Source organism: Mercenaria mercenaria, chromosome 14 (genome assembly GCF_021730395.1).
Source record: "Mercenaria mercenaria strain notata chromosome 14, MADL_Memer_1, whole genome shotgun sequence".
NCBI classification, from domain to species: domain Eukaryota; kingdom Metazoa; phylum Mollusca; class Bivalvia; order Venerida; family Veneridae; genus Mercenaria; species Mercenaria mercenaria.
This window is the reverse complement of record NC_069374.1, coordinates 67,836,212-67,859,138: the sequence shown is the minus strand read 5'-3', so window position 1 is coordinate 67,859,138 and position 22,927 is coordinate 67,836,212. Positions and strand designations below refer to the sequence as shown.

At 35.5% G+C, this 22,927-nt stretch overlaps 2 protein-coding genes across 3 annotated transcripts; both read right to left on the bottom strand.

The window, feature by feature from the left end:
- Positions 1-378: 378 nt before the first annotated feature.
- LOC123527748 (thialysine N-epsilon-acetyltransferase-like) lies at positions 379-8,903 on the bottom strand. Of its 2 annotated transcripts, none has more exons than XM_053523789.1 (2): positions 8,480-8,903; positions 379-2,430 (listed from the first exon to the last, which is right to left on the bottom strand). In XM_053523789.1, exons 1-2 carry the CDS (start codon positions 8,549-8,551, stop codon positions 2,005-2,007), a joined length of 498 nt encoding a protein of 165 aa, XP_053379764.1. In that variant the 5' UTR covers positions 8,552-8,903; the 3' UTR covers positions 379-2,004. The 2 variants fall into 2 exon arrangements, with proteins under 2 accessions (XP_053379764.1, XP_045163340.2); XM_045307405.2 differs by lacking the exon at positions 379-2,430 and adding an exon at positions 4,476-6,513 and having other exon boundaries at positions 8,480-8,751.
- Positions 8,904-16,582: 7,679 nt separating this feature from the next.
- Positions 16,583-21,563, bottom strand: LOC128548557 (thialysine N-epsilon-acetyltransferase-like). Its single transcript, XM_053523788.1, has 2 exons — positions 21,402-21,563; positions 16,583-17,130 (listed from the first exon to the last, which is right to left on the bottom strand). The coding sequence occupies exons 1-2, from the start codon at positions 21,471-21,473 to the stop codon at positions 16,702-16,704; spliced, it is 501 nt and encodes a 166-aa protein (XP_053379763.1). The 5' UTR covers positions 21,474-21,563; the 3' UTR covers positions 16,583-16,701.
- Between the last annotated feature and the right edge of the window lie 1,364 nt (positions 21,564-22,927).

Here is a 22,927-nt window from a genome sequence, read left to right as displayed (position 1 = left end):
GTGTTATGAATTAAAACATGTCGTGATTTGTGGAATCTGAATGAAAACGTTCCATGTTTTGAATTAAAACACATGAGGTGTTTTCGGAAGGTGTTTGGTGTTTTAAAAGTGCCACAAAGAAGTGTTTTGAAATAAAACGTGTTACGTGTTTTGAAATAAAACGTGTGACGCGTTTTATTGGTGTTTAATAGGGTAACACTAGCGTTTTCCTATGGAAACACTAGTGTTTTACACCAAAACACGTAACATGTTTAAGCTGGTAACATGTTTTAAAAGTGTAACAGAAATGTGTTTTAAAAAGTGTTTAATTTCAAAACACCAGTTTTTACAGTGTACAGAAGATTATGTGAAATCTACTATTCCGTCTCATTTTAGAAGTGCCATGGCAAAGTTTCGATGTGGGGTAGCTCCACTGAAATTGGAGACTGGTAGATATGAGAACCTAGATGTTAATGCAAGAACTTGTTTTCATTGTAAGAATTGTGTGGAAGATGAAAAACATGTAATACTTTACTGTCCGTTATATAAGCAGTTAAGAGATAAGTTATACAATGCTGCGAAAGATATTTTTGCCACATTTGAACAGATGAACGACTCTGATAAGTTTATATGGCTTTTCTCCAATAACGAAGTAGCTAGACACACTGCTGGAACCTGCTTTTATATTTTAAAATGTAGGAAAAGTATTTTATTCTGTAAATAGATATAATTTTCTTATCTGTAAATACCGTCCGTACCTTGTTCGTTTTAAAGAACTCTAAAAACAATATTTATAAATTCTGGTACATAATGTGACTAGGTTTTAGTTTATTTCAGTCTAGTGTAACTATTCACCCCTTTTTATAAAGAGTGATGTTTTAAGTCCGTGTTTTATATAAAGATCTGGAACATTGTTAATATGTATGTATGTATTCTGTCTCTTATAGCTCTGTATAAAGCGGCATATGTACATTGTTGTTTTACTATGTGAGTTAATATATGCTGTACATGTGATGAGACATTAATAAAATAAATAAAAAAATACAATAATTCGATGCTCAAACTAGCGCTTAGTGAAGGTATAGTTACGCATACTAAAATTAGCGCTAATTAATTTTAGTTAGTTCATACAAAAAATAGAATATGGTAAATTAACAGAAAATACTAAATAAATTGTACGTGTCCAAATGAAGGTTGAATCCGCAGTCCAAACAGTCATACGTACCGCCTGTGTTAAAGATGAAAATAGAAATAAAAGAAACAGCACAAAAAGTATCTCAAATATAGGGAAGGGCGGTTGGGTGTGTAAATAAACTTTCATTTTATATGAATTTAGATGTGTTTTCGTCTGTTTTCAATTATCCAAGGGCTAACAGAACAAGAAAGATAATCACGAGGTGATAATTTGTATATGATAAACAGAGTTGTCTCCCTTCCCGATAACACGCACGTTACTGGTCAGTATGAATATTTTTAAATTCTACTCTAAGTAAGAAAACGCTTATAACACCTTGGTTTTTAAAAACAAGTCAAATACCACCCTTTAATGATGGTCAGCTCTGTAACGCTGATAGATAGCAATCTTAGATAATGATAGTTCAAATACATTGAAAAATAAATTAAGAACGCCGGAGCAGACTATAGGTATGCCCTCCCTCCGTCCGTTCGTCCATCTACCCGTCCGCATCCTGCGAGAACTCAAAAAATATTTAAGCTAGATTCATAAAACATGGCATCTGTTCAGAGGCAATATGTAGATTATGCTCGTACGTAACTTATGCTTATAGGTCAAAGGTCAATGTCACTATTGAAGGTCAATTAAAATTTAGTCAGTGACCCTGAATAAACGGTATTTGAATGTTTTCTTCAAAGTTTTCGTATCCATTACCAGGACATCACTTGCACTGCTGTATTTTGTTTAAGTATCTGAAGTTTGTTTTGCGTATTTCATTAACTATACTGTTACTGCACGTTATCTTTTTTCCCAAAGTTTGGCAATTATCATTTTGCAATCCATGCCCAATCCTAGACATTATTTGCAAATGCATGCAGTTTGTCTCCACTTAGTCTAAACAAATTCCAGTCTTCTTCCGTGGTGAGGTTGACAGAACCTTTCGATTTGTAAAATTCTATAGCTTGTTCATTCCCACCTAAACAGAGCCAGTCCAATCTGGTGCACTTCCGGTCAATAGCAACTTGAGCAACTTTACGCATCAGCTGGGTCCCAATCCCTCTTTTCCTGTAAGATGGTGTAACGTACAAATCATTCAGGTACACGTATACTCCTTCCCACGTAGAATAGTTGAAGAAATACAAAGCAAATGCAACGAGGCAGTTGCCATCTGCAGCAACAAAGCACCTAAACATTTTCTCCTCACCAAAACCATCTTTCCGTAACGTGTCTGCTGTAATTGAAGGACCATTCGGCGCTTCTCCAAAATCTGCAAACTCCTGCAATTTTTAAAATAGTTTAGAAGACTCCGTTAAATAGCATTGTGTATTTTACTTGCCTCACATGGCGTATCCAGTGCCTCTTTAACGTTATTGACGTAACATTGGGGCAAGATTGAATAGTTTGTTCTAGGAAAGTACACAAACCTTTTATTACATTGCGTTTATAAATAACCTCAGTACCAAACACTTTGCTCAAACAATCCCAGCATGTAATGCTTCAACAAGATAAGATTTGGGTAGTTTTACAGATTTTTGAACGAAAGAGTATTCAAGAGCAAAAATTATATTAAATGGCCGCTTTCCTTCGGACAGAACATGTTTTCTTGTCCAGTTTAGTTTACGTTAAGCCTAAAGTGATATGAACGCCATCAAAGTCTTTCAAAATTAGGCAGTTGGACGCATAATCGAATGGTAGAACAGCAATATATTCGGTGAAAAATATCAACTGACACAAAAATGACTGTCAAGTTTCTATCGTGAATCTTGCAATGACTTTCTAAGATGTTTGCACTTTTCTTGACGGTTCAATTTAACAGGAGACATTTTGCCGAAAGCGTTATGTAGACGTGTATCAGATGATGTTAGTATTGATGTAAAATACTGTTATAAATCTAAATTTCGTAATAACAGAAATAGAGTGAAAGTGCGTCAAAACGTTAAGTTGACATTCTATGTAAAAAGATAATATAATTCTTAAAATATCGACGTACAAATTAAAGCCCCTGTGTTATTATAAGGTACAACAAAGTTAAATTTAAAGCAAATTCATCAATTAATAGCAGAGATAATTTAAAAGTGAAAGTGCATTAAAACTTTAATTAAGATGTGGACGTGGTCGCGGATGCTGATGTCGGGCGAGTAGGTTAGCTCTCCATATACTTCATATAGTCAAGCTAAACATCACAAGCATTTGGTGGGTGCATGTAATAATACATTCAATGTAAACTATGATATTAAACAGAAAACAAGAGCTTTCGGAGGACAGGAACGCTCGGCTATTCAACAGCCTTGTCAGCTGATGAAACAACAGTCGAAAAAGGGGCATAATTTTGTAAAAATTCAAAACAGAGTTATGGGACCTGCACAGTGCTTATAAGCTCATGACAGTGGACAAGAGTGTGAAGTTTCAATTCATTCCCATTAGTGGGTACTGAGATACCAGCTTAAATATAAGAATTTAACCAAAAACTGCTATGTTGAAAAAAGGGGCATAATTTTGTAAAATGCAAAGTAGAGTTATTGAACCTTTGCACCGCAAGTCAGCTCATGACAGTGAACAAGTGTGTGAAGTTTCAATCCTTTCCCATTAGTGGATACTGGGATACCAGCTTACATACAAAAACTTAACCAAAAAACTGCCAAGTTGAATAAGGGGCATAATTTTGAAAAAAATGCAAAGTACAATTATTAGACCTGCTTAGTGCATGTCAGATCATGACAGTGAACAAGTGAACAAGTGTGTGAAGTTTAAATCCATTCCCATTAGTGAGTACTGAGATACCAGCGTACATACAAAACCTTAACCAAACATTTCTAAGTCGAAAAAGGGGCTTAATTTTGTAAAATAAAAGCAAAATAGAGTTATGGAACCTGTGCATTGTAAGTCAGTTTATCACTGTAAATAGGTGTGTGAAGTTTCAATCCATTCTCACAAGTGGTTACTATGATACCACCTTACATACAAAAACTTAACCACAGCGGGACACCGACGCCGACGCCGACGTCGACGCACGGGCGAGTCCAATAGCTCGCTCTACTGTTCTATGAATAGTCGAGCTAATGATTTTATTCCTTTATCACTTTGGCAAGTTCCTCACAGCCATCAGGTTTTCCATCCGGATAAGAAAAAGAAAGTCACATACATGTTTTTAATGTACAAACGTGTAATTACACAGCTTACTGATGCTATCATACTATATGTTCTGCACAACACTATAGCTTATTCTTGCATACCAGACGGTGATTTCCGGTATTTTTACCGTGCTTAAAAAATCCATCTTACATCACGGGGTGTAAATTACTCTCGTGCTGTTAATGACGTATTACGAACTAGATATATGTAGAAGATTAATTTACAATTTAATTTCATAAAACGGAATAAAGATCCAATACCGGTCCTCTTTGTTCCTGGTAGTATAGTTCTCGATTCAGAAACGTTATTTTATCACAAATTCATAACGTAACGCTGCAACTGATAAAACACAACCGGAACTAAGCTTTGTCATTTGTCTTTAAAACGTCATGCCGTCTTTCCTTTTTTCGGACGTTGATTTCCCGCGCTTTGTTTTAAATTCTCTACTATAAGAAATAGTTCTAAAAAGAAAGTCGTTCGATTGATTCTATTTTTAAAACAATCTTGAATTTGGTATGCAAGAAAAAGATTCGATCACTGGCTGTAGGTGCAGACGGAAATATCTGGCTCTCGGGGAAACTTTTTACGCGGTAACTCGGCGGAGCCTCATTACCGCCTAAACAGTTATCCTCGAGCCAGATATTCCCATCTGCACCTACAGCTAGTGAAAGAATCTTATATTCCTATTCCAATATACTCTGCGTAAATCTGACTGAAACCTTTGGGAGCTCGGACGGTAAAATTATGACTCATTCACAAGATATGTCGTCATCTCAGCTTGAAAAAAATAATCATAACCAGTAAGCCTATTTCTTATTTTTCTTTTTTTTCTTTTCTTTTCCATAAAAATTCCAAATGTTTCTAAGATCAACGATGTAAAAGTATAATTGCTGTTGAAAATAATGAAGCATTTGTTTTATTTTCTGTATCTCAAGGTAAATGCTTGGGTGAAAGAAATGAATTGTCATTATCACTAATTGATACGTGTTTGTTTGACTGGTCAGTCTGTTAGCCCTACATGTACCATCACTGACTTGTTGCCTATTTGAAACTTAGAACTTCTCCACATAACTCAGAGGTTGAGGACGAATGACTTAGGACAGGTTGTCTACTGACAACACAGGACGTGATCGGGTATCTGCTTTGCAACCTCTGGATGATCTACCTGATATGGTGGAAAATCAATGGATACATAACGATGATGTTCCCACGGGTTTTGTTTATATCTCTTTGTGTTTCGCAGTGTTTTCCATTAATATCATGCTTTAACTTGAGATTCTTTTTTATGACCACTGCTACAATTCAAAATAAAGAATGAAATATTTGCATGGGAAACTTATTAGAATATAAATAATGGAAAACCACAGGTCGCCCAACACGACATAAACGAAAATGCTGCAGGCTCGGTTTGATTGAGCCTGCTCATGGACGGTAGTGGAAATTCAGGCTACCGTCCAAGCCCTTTAGCTCCGGGTTGAACAGTACTCAACATTTACACATGTTATAAGAACCATAATATGATTTAGAGACACTCGCAGATGTATTCATACGGCGGTGCACATGCAACCTTCAAAGATACACAAAGTGCAATTCCATGAAAAGCGGCATAAGATCAATAGTTAAAATAATTCCTTTGCCCTAAACAAGAAAACAATGGACAGAACTAGAGTCTCAAAGAAGTTCTTAAGCTTATATATTACACAATTAAATGTTACAAACTATTTTCAAATTGAAGTGTTAGTAGCGTGTGCTCTAAAACATTAGCCTATATCCGTCTTTTTTATTTAAATCAAAAGCTTTTACTGACTATTGTTCGCAAATGCACGAAGGTTATCTCCACTTAGTCTAAACAAGTTCCAATCTTCATCCAACGTAAGATTTACAGAGCCTTTTGATTTATAAAATTCTATAGATTGTTTATTCCAACCCAAGCATACCCAATCTAGTCTGTTGCACTTCCGGTCAACAGCGACTTGAGCGACTTTGCGCCATAACTTGGTACCGATTCCTCTATGTCTATAGGCCGGTGTCACGTACAAATCTTCTAGGTACAAATTAACACCTTCCCACGTTGAATAATTGAAGAAATATAAAGCGTATGCAACAAGACAGTCACCATCACATGCAACCAAACATCTAAACATCTTCTCCTCACCAAAGCCGTCTTTCCGTAGTACATCTGCACTAAGTTTTGGGCCATTAGGCATGTTCGCAAAATTTGCCAACTCCTAAAATGTTGAAGCGATATCAATTTCCAATTATAAGTGTATTTAAAGGATATTGTAAAATCCAAAATTAACATATTTTAATTCTGTTGACAGAATATTAGAAAAAAACACATTTATTTGGAAAGATAAATGAGCAGTTTAAGCTCGCCAAAGCCCGGTGAGCATCAAACAGGAATATTCTATTTAACGTACGTGAACGGGTGACTACCATTTTTTCTCATGGGCAGATAGACGGATGTTCCTAACTCTTGCATTGACTTCGAATAATTTTACTGCACTGCAATCAGGGGATACAACAGCTAAAGCTTTTTAGTGTGAGTTTGATATATTACGGAACAGATGCTGGTTCGAAAGACAATGTGTATATGTTTAGAAGAACACATATCTGTTAGGTAGAAAAAATTGTTTTACCATTAGTATAAGACAAATATACAGACTATATACAGCTTTAATATCAGAAATTAAATATCCAGTGCATTATTGTGACCATTACTAATTTTTACGCATTTCTAAGAGAACCCGAGTGATTATCTTATTTTTTATGCATTAACAATAAATTATATGCTAAGAGGACCCGAGTGATTTTTCTATTAAAGAAACAAGGCTGAGATTTTGTGTTATTATCACAAATCACTGTTTGTACGTCACAATTATTATGTCAAAGCGTCAAAACGTCATAGCGGCGAGTTGAAAAAGAAACCACCACAAAACAGGCAAAACATTTCCTGGATGTTGTCAAAGTGAGACCGTGTTAAAATAAAAATTATATATCTCTAACAAAGATATTTTTACTTGAATAAATCGCCATTTGTTGTTTAGATGCACACAGCTTGTATATAATTCATTCGCATCTGAACTCCAAACAATTATGTTATTCAATGACAAATTACTGTTTGGAGGATATTCGTTCTTTAAACAAAAATAATCTGACAGTAAAGTTTCTTATGTAGAGCTTCACAAATGTGTATTATTTCACCCTAGGCCAAGCAGTAATGAGAAAAGCATGAACAATTTAATGAATCAATGTAAGATGTTGTTGATGAAATACCTTACACCTAAAGTCTACGTTTATAGGCTTCGTGAAAACACGCTCCTGGCCTCGAACTCAACTCAATGGTATGTAACTCTCTTTTTTGTTTGTTTGTTTTGCGTTTTTCAGCTGTATTTCAGTTATGCCAAGGCGGGCAGTTCACCTAGCCTGTTTTCCTGAATTCTGCAACGGTACTAACATGTTCTCCGCTTTTCCACATGAATCAGAGGTGGAGGACGAAATTACCTCAGACCAAATGTTTTTTACTAAATTGTCACGGAAAACAAACGCCTCCCTAAACATTGAAAGGTAGTTAATCACGTTTAAATTAAGTAATGGATTTGTTCGAAATGTAACAAATGTTCATTTACACTTATCTGTGTTCAATGTGCGTTTGATACATGTTAGATGAATCGTGGTTGCTCAACCTAGATATCTTGGTATTATGTATAAATTCAATCAACAAATTTTGCCTAATGAATGTCATGAAAATAAGAGCTATTGCACTGCATTTGTCATAGATTTATATTGACAATAAAGATTCAGCCTATGATAAATACATTAGAAAGAAAAAGGAGTTTGATATTTTCAATAAAACAGAATGCGAACAGTTAAAGTACATGTGATATAAGATAACTTCTTTTTAAGATACTACTTCTTATTGTATACATTTTATGAAATACCAAAACCATGCGGCGTAAAAGAAATAAAACAAAAATTAACCCGAGGGGCAGTTCCAAAGCACTTTACGTGAACCTTAATGACTGTCATTGTTAATGTAGTTTATACCCTGTCTCAACGTAGGGGCTCCCAACTACAAGTTTAAGTCGTGTATTGAAAATGATACACACAGATATTCATATTTATATTGAGCGTAATGTTTAAACGCATACATGTACAAGTAAAGATTGTAAATACACATGCATATTCAAATACCTGTATAAGTGTGATGATTTGATCACAGTCCTCGGGTTTAGCATCACGAATTGAAATAGTACTGTTATCCATTGTCTATATTCTATATGAAACACCTTGCTCATATAAAATATATTTCGTGTTGTTGCAATGCAAAAGCGTTTTAATTAAACTCTACATGCACGACATTTATTCTAAAGGTCAAATAGTAGGACGCGGTGATCTCGTTGTTTTCAGGGTACGTATAGGATTATCTTCACTAATATATTGATGTGACAAATATGACGTATTTAAAGGAAAGGTTTGGAAATTGATTTGTATTAATACTCATAAAGGTAGCTTTTTGTAACCCGTTTTGATTCACAGATCATCTTTAATTCACAGTCAATATTATAATAACCAAAAAGATCGTACAAAAATGGTTAATTCATTTTGCCATAAATGTTCAGCTACTGTTACTTGAAATAAATATAACGGGATAAGATCAAATTATCTCCGTTATAAGGACTCTCTTTCACTAACAGGATAAAATATCTTATGTTGATGATTAAATAACTCGTAATTTGGACTTACTATCCATTTCGATAACGGCTTATGAACTGCAAAAGTAAAACGTCCTTCTGATTGGGCAGTTACTAAGTCCAAATAGGAAATAGCAAGTCTCAACTTAGTCCTAATTAAGGGATACAAAGTGTTAATAAGGAGTTAGTTAATCCTAATTAGGAGTAATAAGGCTTATTTCGCCTGATAAATTCTCTTAAAATACAGTCGCGGCCTTTTTCCACTTAGTCATTTTTTTCAATTTGTAAATAGTATAGCTATATGCAGTCGAAGATTAACTCACGCACTGAAACAAATTATTGTAAATTAGTTAAAATGAGTTTTGGTAAAAATAAATGATAAGGTATTCTGACTTCTTCCGTGAGTTTGCGCTTTGGCTTGCTGTGTCTATCCATGCATTATACCCACTGTCCAGTGATATAATGAATAACATAAAACTCTGTAGAATATGGATTTTAAAATTTCAATGATATATCGTTTTAACAGTAAAACATCTTGAGACAGTAAAAATATAGAACATAATAAAATCTGTAAAAAGATTCATTGGTAGCAAAGAATGCAACCAAGAAGAATAATAGCAGAATCAGTTTGATTGAGAAGGGGAACTCTATTACATATATGTTGAATGGACTCCATGATCCCAAAGGACCAGAAAATATAACTTATTCTAACACGACCAGCAAATAACCTACATACATGTAGAGCAAAATCTATGTATAGGTTAGTGTTTATTAGTAAGCATTTATCAAATTAAATTGGTCTGGCGCGGCGCAGCCGCGCGACCAATTTAATTTGATAAATGCTTACTAATAAATACTATACAGTAGTGTTTGAAATTATTTTTTGTTTACAAATTTAAGCTCCGCCTACAGAAATACGCGCTGTGTACCTGATTACCTGGTAGAGTTAAACCTATCTTTCAAGGCGATCAAATTAGTTATACATGTAGAATAGCTGATGTTATCACTAGGAACATGGTCATTTCCAGTACCGAATACTGCAACAATTATGAATGAAAACGAGAAAGACATGGAGTTGAGCTTCGATCTGCTTGATTTTGAATGATATAACAGCGGTGCTCTGGAGCCGGATTAAAAAAACAACTGAAATTGAATTACCAGTTAACGCGCCGACGGCAATGATAAAGTTCCCGTCGTGAAGTCGAACAAATCTCCGAGATGCCGGAAACGGATCAACCAGTTGTGCCACTTAACAATTTCATGAATGATGCGTTAGTGATTATTGTTCCTAACTGTGTAAAGAATCCGGTCATTATTAAAAATGACGGGACGTAAATGATCTTTGAAGTATAAATATTTCAGACTCTTTCACAGTTGACAGTTTTGTGGTAGTAGGCTTATAGGCCACTTCCGACAGCTTAGCTGTTGGGTTAACCCTTTAGCGACGTGGTTAGAGTGTCCGCCTACGGATCATAATGTCCGGGGTTCTACCCCTTAGTAGGGACCTTGGTATTTTCTCTCCAAGGGTTTACTCTAACAGTGTAGTTGACCTGTTTTAAATTCAATAGTTATATAGTTTCTGTAACTGTTGCGCTGTGAAGGTAACTAAACATGATTCTTTTTTTACGTGTGCCACTCTTCCATTGTAGTCATTTTGGACTAGATACAACAAGTATTTTTCATTTGTAATTGTCCGATTGAGATTATTCTCTTGGAAATTAATTACATGTAGATCTATTGGCACGTAAGTAGACATTCATTTGGTTTTTTTTTGTTGTTGTTTTTTTAATTGTTACAATTTTTCATTAAAAGGAAATGAATTTCCCAATCTGCGTAACATTTGAACATTGTAAGGCCCCTAGTTTCATAGAGAGTCGCGGATGTTAAAAGTATGTGACTTACCGGGTTAGTAAACGACTGGAAGTAAACGCTGATTTACCAAAATAAATTTCCCGATAATTTGAAAAATACTGCAATGCCATTGGACAAAAAATAATTTCAAACACTAACTCGGGTTATTCTGCAATAAACCACTCGCGTGCAATGACGTCATCCGATCCAGGCGCGTAGCACGGTCGCAAAAAGTAGTTACCATTTTTTTCTAACACTTTTGATACTAGTTTGTCGTGTTAGAATCGAAATAATAAGTTCCAAAGTGTGATTTATTGCAGAATAACCCGAGTTTTTCGTTCTTATGCGAAACAATATATCACTCACATGGGCGTAGGAGCGAGTTTAACTTGTGGGGGGGGGGGCAAACCTTTTCGAAGGAGGGGGTGGGGTGCGGCAAGGTATCCCCGGTGCATTATACATGACAAAGCCTCAAAGCCTTGTACAGGGGTCAAATGGGCCATAGGCCCCCTCAAGCCTCTATGTTTTAGCAATCATTGAGTTATTCTGATGATACTCATACACCTAGGCAGTGAACTGTCTTAATCAGTCATATTATGTATTGTTCATTTTCTTTACATTCTGTTGAAGCCCTGGACATACAATCAATTAGCGCTGCATTTGTCTAACTGTGATATAAAGTTGTGGAAATATCATTTCACTTGAATGGACAATGAAAAACAAAAAAAACTCCAAAAACATAACGTTTACATGCGTAAACAGGCTTAATAGTTACATAGATTTTGCAGACGCTCAAACCGGAACTGCAGTGATTGCGCTCAATGATATATTATTTTTATAAAATGTAGACAAACAATCCTTGGGGTGGCGCGCACAGATTTCAGTACTCACACTACGGAAAGAGACAAGTCAGAATACAAGGGAAATGCAAATCAGAAATCAGATTGAAAAGAATTAGATCTATATGATGCTAAGTAAATGTTATATTGGTCTGCAAGTTATATCTCTTTTCCAAAATATTGGGGGTGGGGGGGGGGGAGGGGGAGCAAACTATAGTTGGCCACCCCTCTCCTAGCTTTGCGGGGGCCTGGCCCCCGCTGCCCCCCACCCCCCTTGCTCCTACGCCTATGACTCAGGCCTATCCTTTGATATCTACATTTAGAACGACATATTCAAGATTTAGTTATCATTATTATTGTCATCATTATACTAATAAAAAAAATAATGATAATAACAGTCCATTGTAACATTTTTCCAGTATCACTTTGTATAAGTATGGATTTTAATAACGTTTAATATATATATTTCCGATATATTGAATAACAGTCTCTTTTTCATACAAATGCAACAAAAATGGTACCAACAAAGTAATTTAGTTTGAAAGAAAACACTTTGGTCAAACGAGACATATTTACATGTAGATGTGTAGTATACATAATTACGAAGACCGCATTTAAAAACGGAGAACAAAAGTTTGGTCATTGTAACATAACTCGTTTAAAAGAAATGAACATAGTGTGTATTTTAGAACGTATTCGAAATAGACTTTTCTGCATATATGTAGAGAGAATATTTATTTGTTTTAGCGTAAGATCGAAATATATGCAATATTTTCACGAGTGACGCAGCCGCGAGTGAAACTGTTCGTTTGTTTGTTTTGTTAACGTCGCACCGACACATTTATAGGTCATATGGCGACTTTCCAGCTTTGATGGTGGAGAAAGACCCCAGGTGTCCCTCCGTGCATTATTTCATCACGAGCGGGCACTTGGGTAGAACCACCAATCTGACTAAAGTACATCTCCTATTACGCTACGCATAGGATCTGACAACGACCTATTCATAGCCTCGTTCTGACGACCCTTTCGCTAGCCAGTCAGAGCTTAACTTACAATATCTTGCAAATCTACCAGTAGACTTGACTTTTGATATTTACAATTCTTATGTCGTAATGTGTTAGATAGCCGGTTAGCTCAATCGGTAGACCACTTGCATTGTAAGCGACGGGTCACGGGTTCGAACCCTGGAATGACTGCACATTTTTCTTACTCTTCGACATTCCAACAAGTCGTCTGATTGGTTAAAATAAAAATAGCAATACTGGAAATCCAAAATATACAGAAGACGTATATGAATGGGTCGTTCTCAGATCTTCGTTTAGAAGATCAAGTACTTTAGTCAGATTGGTAGAACCACCGACCTTCCGTAATCATGCTGGATGGCTTCCTCATATGAAGAATTCGACGCCCAGAGTGAGGCTCGAACCCACATCGGTGAGGGGCAAATTATTCAAAGTCAGAGACCTTAACCACTCGGCCACGGATGCCCCTCGAGTGAAAATGTAAATTATGGTGTTCAAGAGTGAAATATATTTCAGTCTTATACTGGAACAAACAATCATTTTTATTTATATGATGGTTTTAACCGAATTATACCCATTTTACCCGTGAAACGTCTAGGTGTTTATACATCAAGGATATATGGCAAAGAATTTACAAATGTCTAAAATTCATACTCTTTCACATTCAAGTGTAGTGCTGTACTAGTGAAAAATAATTTTTTTTATTTACACTGTCTGAAAAAGAGTAAAATTAATATCAATTTTATTTCAGTGACATATTCCAGTATTTCACTTTCTTATAATAGCCATACATAGCTTTCGGGGGAGGGGAGGGGGGGGAGAGGGTGGGGCAGTGATTATATTCAAAGAAAGCAATCTCTAGTGCATTGCGCGTCCTCCCGATGCCCTGGAGTTTTTATGAGAAAGTGCAACAAAATCCTTCTGACAGTCCTGGTGTTACTATCTGGACAACTATGAGTGAATTCAAAACGGAAAGTAAAAAGTCAAGGAAGATTTTTTATGGTTGTAGCACAATGCGATTTCTATTCATGTTGTCTATTTCTGTTTATAGTTTGAAAAATTTCCTTCACAACGTTAAGAATTATAGCGCGGAAAACTTAATTTAACACATGGAGATAACTCACAAAAACAAGTATGGTATAGTTATGGTTCTTGTAAAATGCAATTTCTTCCAAGTCCTCTGCTACTGTGTTAAAGCCCAACAAAATCCCTGTATTAGTTGGACAAAAGTGATGAGTGAATTTAATAAAGGGAGACAATTCAGTAAGTAAGCTTGGTAGGGTTAAGTTTCGATCATTTCCCCTAGCCTTGTATGCATCAGTAATATTATAAAGTAACTTGTTGTAGATGCAGGTGGAAATATCCGGTTCGACGTACAGTTTTAGGCGGTAACGGGTCTCTGTCGAATAACCGTCAAAACAGTCAGATTATGTTTCATTCATACCGTATTTTACAAATTACAGAATAAGCGAAACGAAATACAAGTAGCCTACTTTCTTCGCAGCACTTTTTTTTGTAGCAGCATATTTAAACAAAATGCGGGAAGTTCTACATAAACAATATGTAATCAATGCTCGAATCGTAAGTTGTCATTAACAGCAAAAGAGTTATCTGGCATGTGGTGGAGGTGGCAGATGGGTTTTACCGGCATAGGTAAAATCACCAGAAACGCCAGTCAACTGTGCACGTTTCCAAGGAGCATAGGCGTAGGAGCAGGGGGCCCAGCCCCCCCCCCCCCCCAAAAAAGCTAGGAGAGGGGAGGCCAAACTATAGATTGCCCCCCCCCCCCCAAATATTTTGGAAAAGATGAAAAGAGATATCACTTGCAGTCTAATATAACATTTACTTAGCATCATATAATTCTTTTCAACCTGATTTCTGATTTGCCTTCCATTGTATTCTGACTTGTCTCTTTCTGTAGTGTGAGTACTGAAATCTGTACGCGCCACGCCAAGGATTGTTTGATTACATTTTATAAAAATAATATATCATTGAGCGCAACCACTACAGTTCCGGTTTGAGCGCCTGCAAAATCGATGTAACTATTAAGCCTGTTTACGCATGTAAACGTTATGTATTTTTTTGTTTTTCATTGTCCATTAAAGGGAAATGATATTTCCACAACTTTATATCACAATTAGACAAATGCAGCGCTAATTGATTGTATGTCCTGGGCTTCGACAGAAGAATGTAAAAAAATAGCACACTTAATTAGAAAAATACATAATATGACTGATTAAGACATTTCAGTGCCTAGTCGTATGTGTATCATCAGAATAAGTCAATGATTGCTAAAACATAGAGGCTTGAGGGGGCCTTTGGCCCATTTGGCCCCTGTACAAGGCTTTGAGGCTTTGTCGATGAATAATGCACCGGGGATACCTTGCCGCACCCTCCCCCCCCCGCCGGTCGAAAAAGGTTTGCCCCCCCCCCCCCCCCTCAAAGTTAAACTCGCTCCTACGCCCATGAGAAGTATTAAGTACACTTGACGATATCCATAAAAGTATTTGCCTCTTTTTCGTTGATTTATTTTCCAGCGCGCTGCTTGCCTTTTGACGCTATGACGTATTATTTATGACGTCAGAAAAATTAATGGTTGTATAATCACAAAATTTTCAGCCTTCTTTGTTTAATAGGAAACTGAATCGGGTTATGTTAGTATTGAGAACAGAAATGAATGCTACTTAAAATCAAATGCGTCCCTGTGGTATAATCAATTAATTACAAACCTTTAAATAATCAATGATAATATTGCAAAGTTATACCTATTTCCACCTTTTTCATTTCCATTGTCATTGTATTGTGACCCTAACAACCTCTTATAATATTCTGTAAATTGTAACTGTTTCCACATTTTCAGTCATTTTGACCCTGACAACACAAGATTGTAACTGTCTTTACTTGCTAAATTTCATTGTGCCTCTGATAAAATCTGTTAACAACTGAATATAATTCCTGTGTGCCCTAATAACAATGTGTAATTTGTAACTTTCAGTTGTTCCTTTAGAAAACAAATTTAATGATAATATTACAAAATTTGCAATTATTTCCACTTTTTTTAGTTCCATTGTGACCCTAGCAACACCAGATAATACTGTGTAAATTGTAACTATCTCCGAATTTTCCAGTTTCATTGCGACCCTGACAACACCTGATAATACTGTGTAAATTGTAACTATCTCCACTTTTTCCCAGTTTAATTGTGACCCTGACAACACCTCATAATACTGTGTAAATTGTAACTATCACCACTTTTTTTCCAGTTTCATTTTGCCCCCGACAACACCTGATAATACTGTGTAAATTGTAACTATTTTCACTTGCTAAATTCCAATGTGCCTCTGAAAACATCTGTTAACAACTGAATATATTTTTTTTCCCCCTGATAACAATGTGCAATATGTAACTTTCAGTTCTTCCATTACAGCTGGTGTCTCCGAAGGCAAAATTTAATGATAATATTGCAAAGTTGTAACTATTTCCACCTTTTTCATAAATTTCCATTGTGACCCTGAAAGCTTCTGATAATACTGTGTAAATTGTAACTATTTTCACGTGCTAAATTTCAATGTGCTTCTGATACCAACTGAATATAATTATTTTATTTTGTTCACCAATATTTCATATGTTGCTATAAAATGTACATTGTATTTTGTTTAATGCCGAAATAATTGTATTGTATTGTAAAATATGGCGCCGATTAAAAATATTTTTTTTCATGCTTTAACTTGAGATTCTTGTTTATGCATATTGACCACTTGATGAACTGATGTTTGAAAGCAGATGTCTTTTTAACGTACGCTAAGAAACATTAATAATACACTATTCAACAAGCATGCAAAGTAATGAATATTTCTGAAATTTCTAGAGGAAACATTATAGAGGCTCAAAAAAGTTCTTTTACTTTAATATATATAACATATCAGAAGCTATTTTTAAATTGCAGTGAAAGTAGCGCGTGTTGTAATAAATTAGCATATATCCGTCAGTTTTATTAAAATCAAAAGTTTTTACTGAGTATTATTCGCAAATGCACGAAGGTTATCCCCACTTAGTCTAAACAAGTTCCAGTCTTCATCCGACGTAAGATTTACAGAGCCTTTCGATTTATATAATTCTATAGATTGTTTATTCCAACCCAAGCATACCCAGTCCAGTCTGTTGCACTTCCGGTCAACAGCGACTTGGGCGACGTTGCGCCATAACTTGGTACCGATTCCTCTATGTCTATAGGCCGGTGTCACGTACAAATCTTCTAGGTACAAATTAACACCCTCCCACGTGGAATAATTGAAGAAGTATAAAGCGTATGCAACAAGACAGTCACCATCACATGCAACCAAACATCTAAACATCTTCTCCTCGCCAAAGCCGTCTTTCCGTAGTACATCTGCACTAATTTTGGGACCATTAGGCATTTTCTCAAAATCTGCCAGCTCCTAAAATGTTGAAGCGATTTCTATTTACCAGATATAAATGTATTCAAAGGAGATTGTAAACTCCAGAATTATCACATTTTAATTCTAGAAATAACACATGTATTTGGAAAGATCAATGAGCAGTTTAAGCTCGCCACAGTTTGGAGAGCATTCTATTTAAAGGTGGTTAATCAGATTTTAATCAGGTAACGGATTTCATCAACAGTTTTAAAAAAAGATCAGTTCTGCTTTTTTTTTGTCAATATGCTTATTTATATGTTCGATTTTCACTGGACGCTTTTTTTTTAAATTTGATTTCTATATCCTGGTTTCCAAAGTATATATATATAAATTTAATAAACATATTTTGCCTAAACAGCGATATGGATGAACTATTGTATTATATTTGTCAAAGATTAACATTAACAAATATATATTTAGCCCAAATGCATTAGAAATGCAAGTTATTACACTTAATATTGCCTCCCTTTACCTATCTTGGTTGCGCAACCCGGATAGATTAAAAATCTGTAAATTTGCAAGCTACATTCTATTTCAAAAGTTACCTTTTGGTTTAGATAATTGAAATATCTCAATATTTATCAACTGCAAATGTAAAACTAGAGACTGTATTAAAATAAAAATAGTCCACTTTTTGAATAATTTCATATTAGCCTAACGGGGGGTAATTTCAAAATTTCATAAAAAAGTAAAACATAGTTTAACTCTATGTAATGGGTCTTTTTGCTCATTAGATAAATCTCTAACAGAATACACTTAATATGAAAAATGCTAATAATGTTATTAAACCACATTTAACGTACGTGAACGGCTGACTCTCCATTTTTTCATGAACCGATGGACTGATGTTTACCCAAAAAGCAAAGACAAATATCAAACAGGGAATGCCACGTACCAAAAACGCAGCCTCCCCAAAATGAAACCCACAGCACGCAGACGTGCACTCAACAAACACACACGCACACACACACACACGCGCATACACAAAGCCAACACATCAGGACAAAACTCAGGACAAAACAAAGGAACACAGTGGGGCACCGCCTTGGAACGGTCAGTGGCAAAAACACCACTGGGGAGCTTAAACCGGTTTATGGTGCGCACCCAACCTCACTCTTACCCCCACCATGTTCCAAAGACACGGGACAGCTCTTGCATAGACTTCGAATAAATTTACTGTACTGCAATCAGGGGACACTACAGCTAAAGCCTGTTGGTGTGAGTTTGGTCTATTACATACGGAAAAGATGCTGGGTCGAAATACAGTTATATATACTTAAAAGTAATTTTTTCACCATTAGTATAAGACAAATATACAGCCTATATACAATCCTTAATAATATCCAAGGCTGCATGTATGTTATTGTAGGGATAATACACGTTTTTTTTGTGTATTAACGTCTGCAGAAGCCCGCGGGATTGTTTGTGACCGAGACCGAAGGTCGTGGTCACAAACATATCCCAAGGGCTTCTGCAGATGTTAATACACAAAACAAACGTGTATTGTCGCCATTCTTGCATAAAAATATATTTCACGACGATTTATGTATTGTTTTCATACGTGATGACTTGACGATTCCGGTACATTTTTTATTTACCATTCCAGTTGTTCTTGGAAACGGTAAACATGTTTTAAATATCCGTATCCAGGGCCCGGAAATAAACAACGCTATCAAAAGCACCTCCTGAAGGTTTTTAAACGATTTTTTATCTCTCATTATTACAAACATAAAATTACCAATAATCGTTCATATCATTTCACAATTTGGTGGACTCGATCACAATTTCAAGAATAATAACTTTGCATTCGAGTTATATTGAGTACGGACACGCAGTTGGAGTACGGATAAGTACGAACGTAGTGTCAAGTTTCCAAGCTGTTTATATAAATTCTTCGAGAAATTAGATAAAAACATACCGACTGATACTTACCAAAATCATAAATATAATACCTAAAAACGAACAATAGCACAAGTTACACGCGATACTTATTTATTCATAGTTATTTACAATAACTGAACAGACGCTTTGTAAAGGGAGTGAACTCTAAGAGAAGCTAGAGCGTACATTGATGGGGGCAGTACGTTTGGGGTTGGAAACAGATACAGCTAAACATACTATGGATTACATTGTATTTATAATGCTACAAGATGAGGTTGTTAAGGAAGAAACAAGACGCAGATGCCAAATATCAGTGTGCGTAAAAATACATACATATATCCCTGGCAAAGCATTTCAAAAATAAAAATCGGGTATTAACAGCACGTGAATTGCCTTGTTTGCACACGATTTTTCTCCCGTTAATACATGGGCGGATCCAGTGAAAAAAAGTAGTTTTTATGCAAGAATGTGCAACAAAGTCACTGTTTTATACGTCACAGATTTTACGTCATAGCGTCTAACGTCATTGCAGCGAGTTGGAAAAGAAATCAATCAAAATATTTCCTGGACGTAGCATAAAGGCCGAGGTGATCGGATTGGTTTTCAAAGCTGTATATAGATAATAACTGATACCGTGTTAGATTCTACATCATATATCACAAGGAGGCAGTAAACAGTTTTGAGCTGTTAGTGTCGAATTGGCCGGGGTGAAATTTACAAATAAGAGGCAATTTACGGAATGAAGTGCATATTTGAACTTCTAAATAATAATAATTGCTAGAATTGAAGTTTCAGCGGCTAGAATTGAGTTTCACTTATTTAAAGAAAATCAGTTGAGTAGCCTTGATCGTGATAGAATGACGTAATGACTTGCAGGAGCGTATACATGCTTCCTCTGACCTAGCTTAAAGTGGGGTTGTCATTTTAGCAGGGGCCTCAGGAAAACTGGAACAGTGAAAAAACGGTACGAATGGCACATATATTTGAGCTTATTTTCAGATTTTACAGTGTTACCGGAGTATGGAACAGTGTAGCAGTTGGGGCTATCATTTTCAGGGAATTTTCTGCAGCGATTTAAAAATTGGCAAATTTAGCTTTTTTCGTCATCAGTTTCCGCGACCGGGAGAGCACAAAATTCAGGTCTCGTAAACAGAAAACTAGATATTAGAGATGTATTGTAGATGGTTTGTAACGATAGACATACAGTGATGTTAATGCTGCAATATCTTTATTTCAGGTGTGTGGTTACAGACTTTTGTGTGAGGTTTTGAAAGTTAGGTAGGCGACTCTAGGCCGAGAAGCTCAGAAAACTGTTTACTGCCTCCCAAACAGCGATTTTATTTCTTTTTCCTATCCTGGTTGCCAAACCTAGATAGAGTTATCAGTTATCTAAGCAATATGTTTTAATTTAATCAACAAATGCCTAATGAAAGATATGAAAATAAGACCTATTGTTTTACATTTATCAAAGATTTACGTTGACAAATATAGATTAAGTAGAAATGCATTACAAATGCTAGTTTGTAAAATTTTTATAACATCCCTTCTACCTGTCTCGGTTGTACAACCTAAGTTAAAGTATATTTTAAATCAATTAATTAAAAAAACTACACAGTTTAAAATCTTGATTTTTGGCATACAAATGCGAATATAAGACTAGAAATTATATTGAATTCAAAAGGAATATTCCAACTTTTTGAAGATTTTAATATAAAAAGGGAGTTATGATAAAATTAAATAAAAAAAAATAAGATATCTAATAGGCATCTAACCGTTTATATAACTATATTTTGTTCATTAAATCAATTCTTTACAAAATACTCTTAACTTGAAAAAAGACATAAAATGTTGCCTAAATGTGATTAATCCCCTTTAAAACTATGTTTTTTTCTTTTGTTTTGATTAGCTATTAGGCCTATGTGGTCTTCAATAATCGGGATAAAAATGCATGTAAACTTTCTTCTAAAATTATTAATAATTTTGTAACTTGCATTTTAATTATTGTAGAAGTACAATAACATTGTGAATCCAAAAAGAATTTACATTGTTAATGTAGTTTATTATCAAGTTTTAAATTTATCAGATCACACGCTATCTAAACGTAAAAGCTCTTATGTAAGCGTGTATTAAAATCATACACACAGATATTCATATACGCATACATGTACTAATAAGCTTTTAATAAGTGGCAGATGAGTCCAGTAAGTCCAGGGGTGTTCAAAGATAATCCGTCATAAAATTAACTTGCGGTTATATTGCAAAGTTATTATTAGTTATCTAATGTATTGGAAAATAAACAGTGTGGACTGTATTGAGGTCAACTGCCACATTATCAAAGTTTATTAATAAATATGAAGGTTGTAAATACACATGTATGTATAATAAAATACCTGTATAAGAGTGATAATTTGATCGCAATCCTCGGGTTTTGCATCACGGATTAAGATATTACTGTTATCCATGTCTAGATCAAGCACATAAAGTTTTTGCGTGATGTTTCAATCTGAAAACGTTTACACTGTACACGTATGACATTTATACTGGAGGTCAAATAGTAGGACGTGGTGATCTCGTTTTTGTCATCCGAATAGATTATTTTGCAGTGACCTTTATGAAGCATAAAAGGTGAAAATGTTAATGGTGCGTACTAAATACCTTACACTATTATGGCGTTTATGCATATAAAACACAGGGGCGGTGTGTGGGGGGGGGGGGGGGGGGGGGGGGGCGTACAATATTTGTAGTAGAGCAACTAGGGGGGCCGGGGGCATGCCCCCGGAAAGTTTTGAAAACAATGGATCCGTCTGGTGCATTCTGGGCGTTTTGACGTACTTTATGTAGTACTGAAAAAGGACAGGTTTGTGACAAAATCAACCCAAATAACATGCTAACTATAGTCCATGTTTTATGGCTTGTCAGACTTTTTCTTGCGAAAGTATCTCGGAATTCCTTAGCCCGATTTCTGAGGATTTTATGGGGAGGGGTTTCGAAGGGCTATTAAACATAGAAATGGTAAAGAGCGTTATAGGAGCTCGTGCAAACTCTGTCGGATTTTTATTGTGCGAGCATATTTTATTTTCTTTCACCCAGAACAAAAGACAAATTACCTATGGGAGCGTAGCAAGCGAGAAAAAAAATGCATATTTTACATGTATACTTTTTCACCAAGAACAAAAGGCAAATTACGTAATTAACGGCGAGCGTAGCGAGAGAGAAAAAAATGCATATTTTATATTTTTTACCCAGAACAGAAGATAAATTCTGTAATTAATTGCGAGCGTAGCGAGAGAGAAAAAAATGCATATCTTATATTTTTCACCAGAACAAAAGACAAACCTATGCGAGCGTAGCGAGCGAGAATAAAATGCATATTGTTTTATTTTTCACCCAGAATAAAAGATATATTACGTATGCGAGCGTAGTGAGTGAGAAAAGATGCATATTTTGCACTTTGTTCACCCAGTACAAAAGACAAATTACCTATGCTCGGGGCGCGCGCCAGATGCGCCCCGCCGGTTGAAACAGTAGCATTTTTGTTTAAAACAAAATATATGCGAAGTTAGATTAATACTTGGCTTGTTGGCGCAGGGGATGTTATTATTTTGCAGTGATACTTTTTTACGGTTCGAATCTTGCATCCGTCAAAAGTTATATACATTTGCGCTACATACTCATTCTAGGTACAAGCGTTTGAAGCTTAATCAACAGAAATATATACAGATTAGATCTCTTCACTTTCTTCAATTTGGAGGGCTATGATAAATTATTATTATTTTATCATTAATTTCTGATAATAATGAAATAATTCAGTTAGTGCAAAAAGTTGAAAAACTAGATCAACTAACTTGAGTATCTTCTTTGAAAAATAGGAAATTAAATACAGTTTTAACAATAAAAATATACGAACTTGGGAATC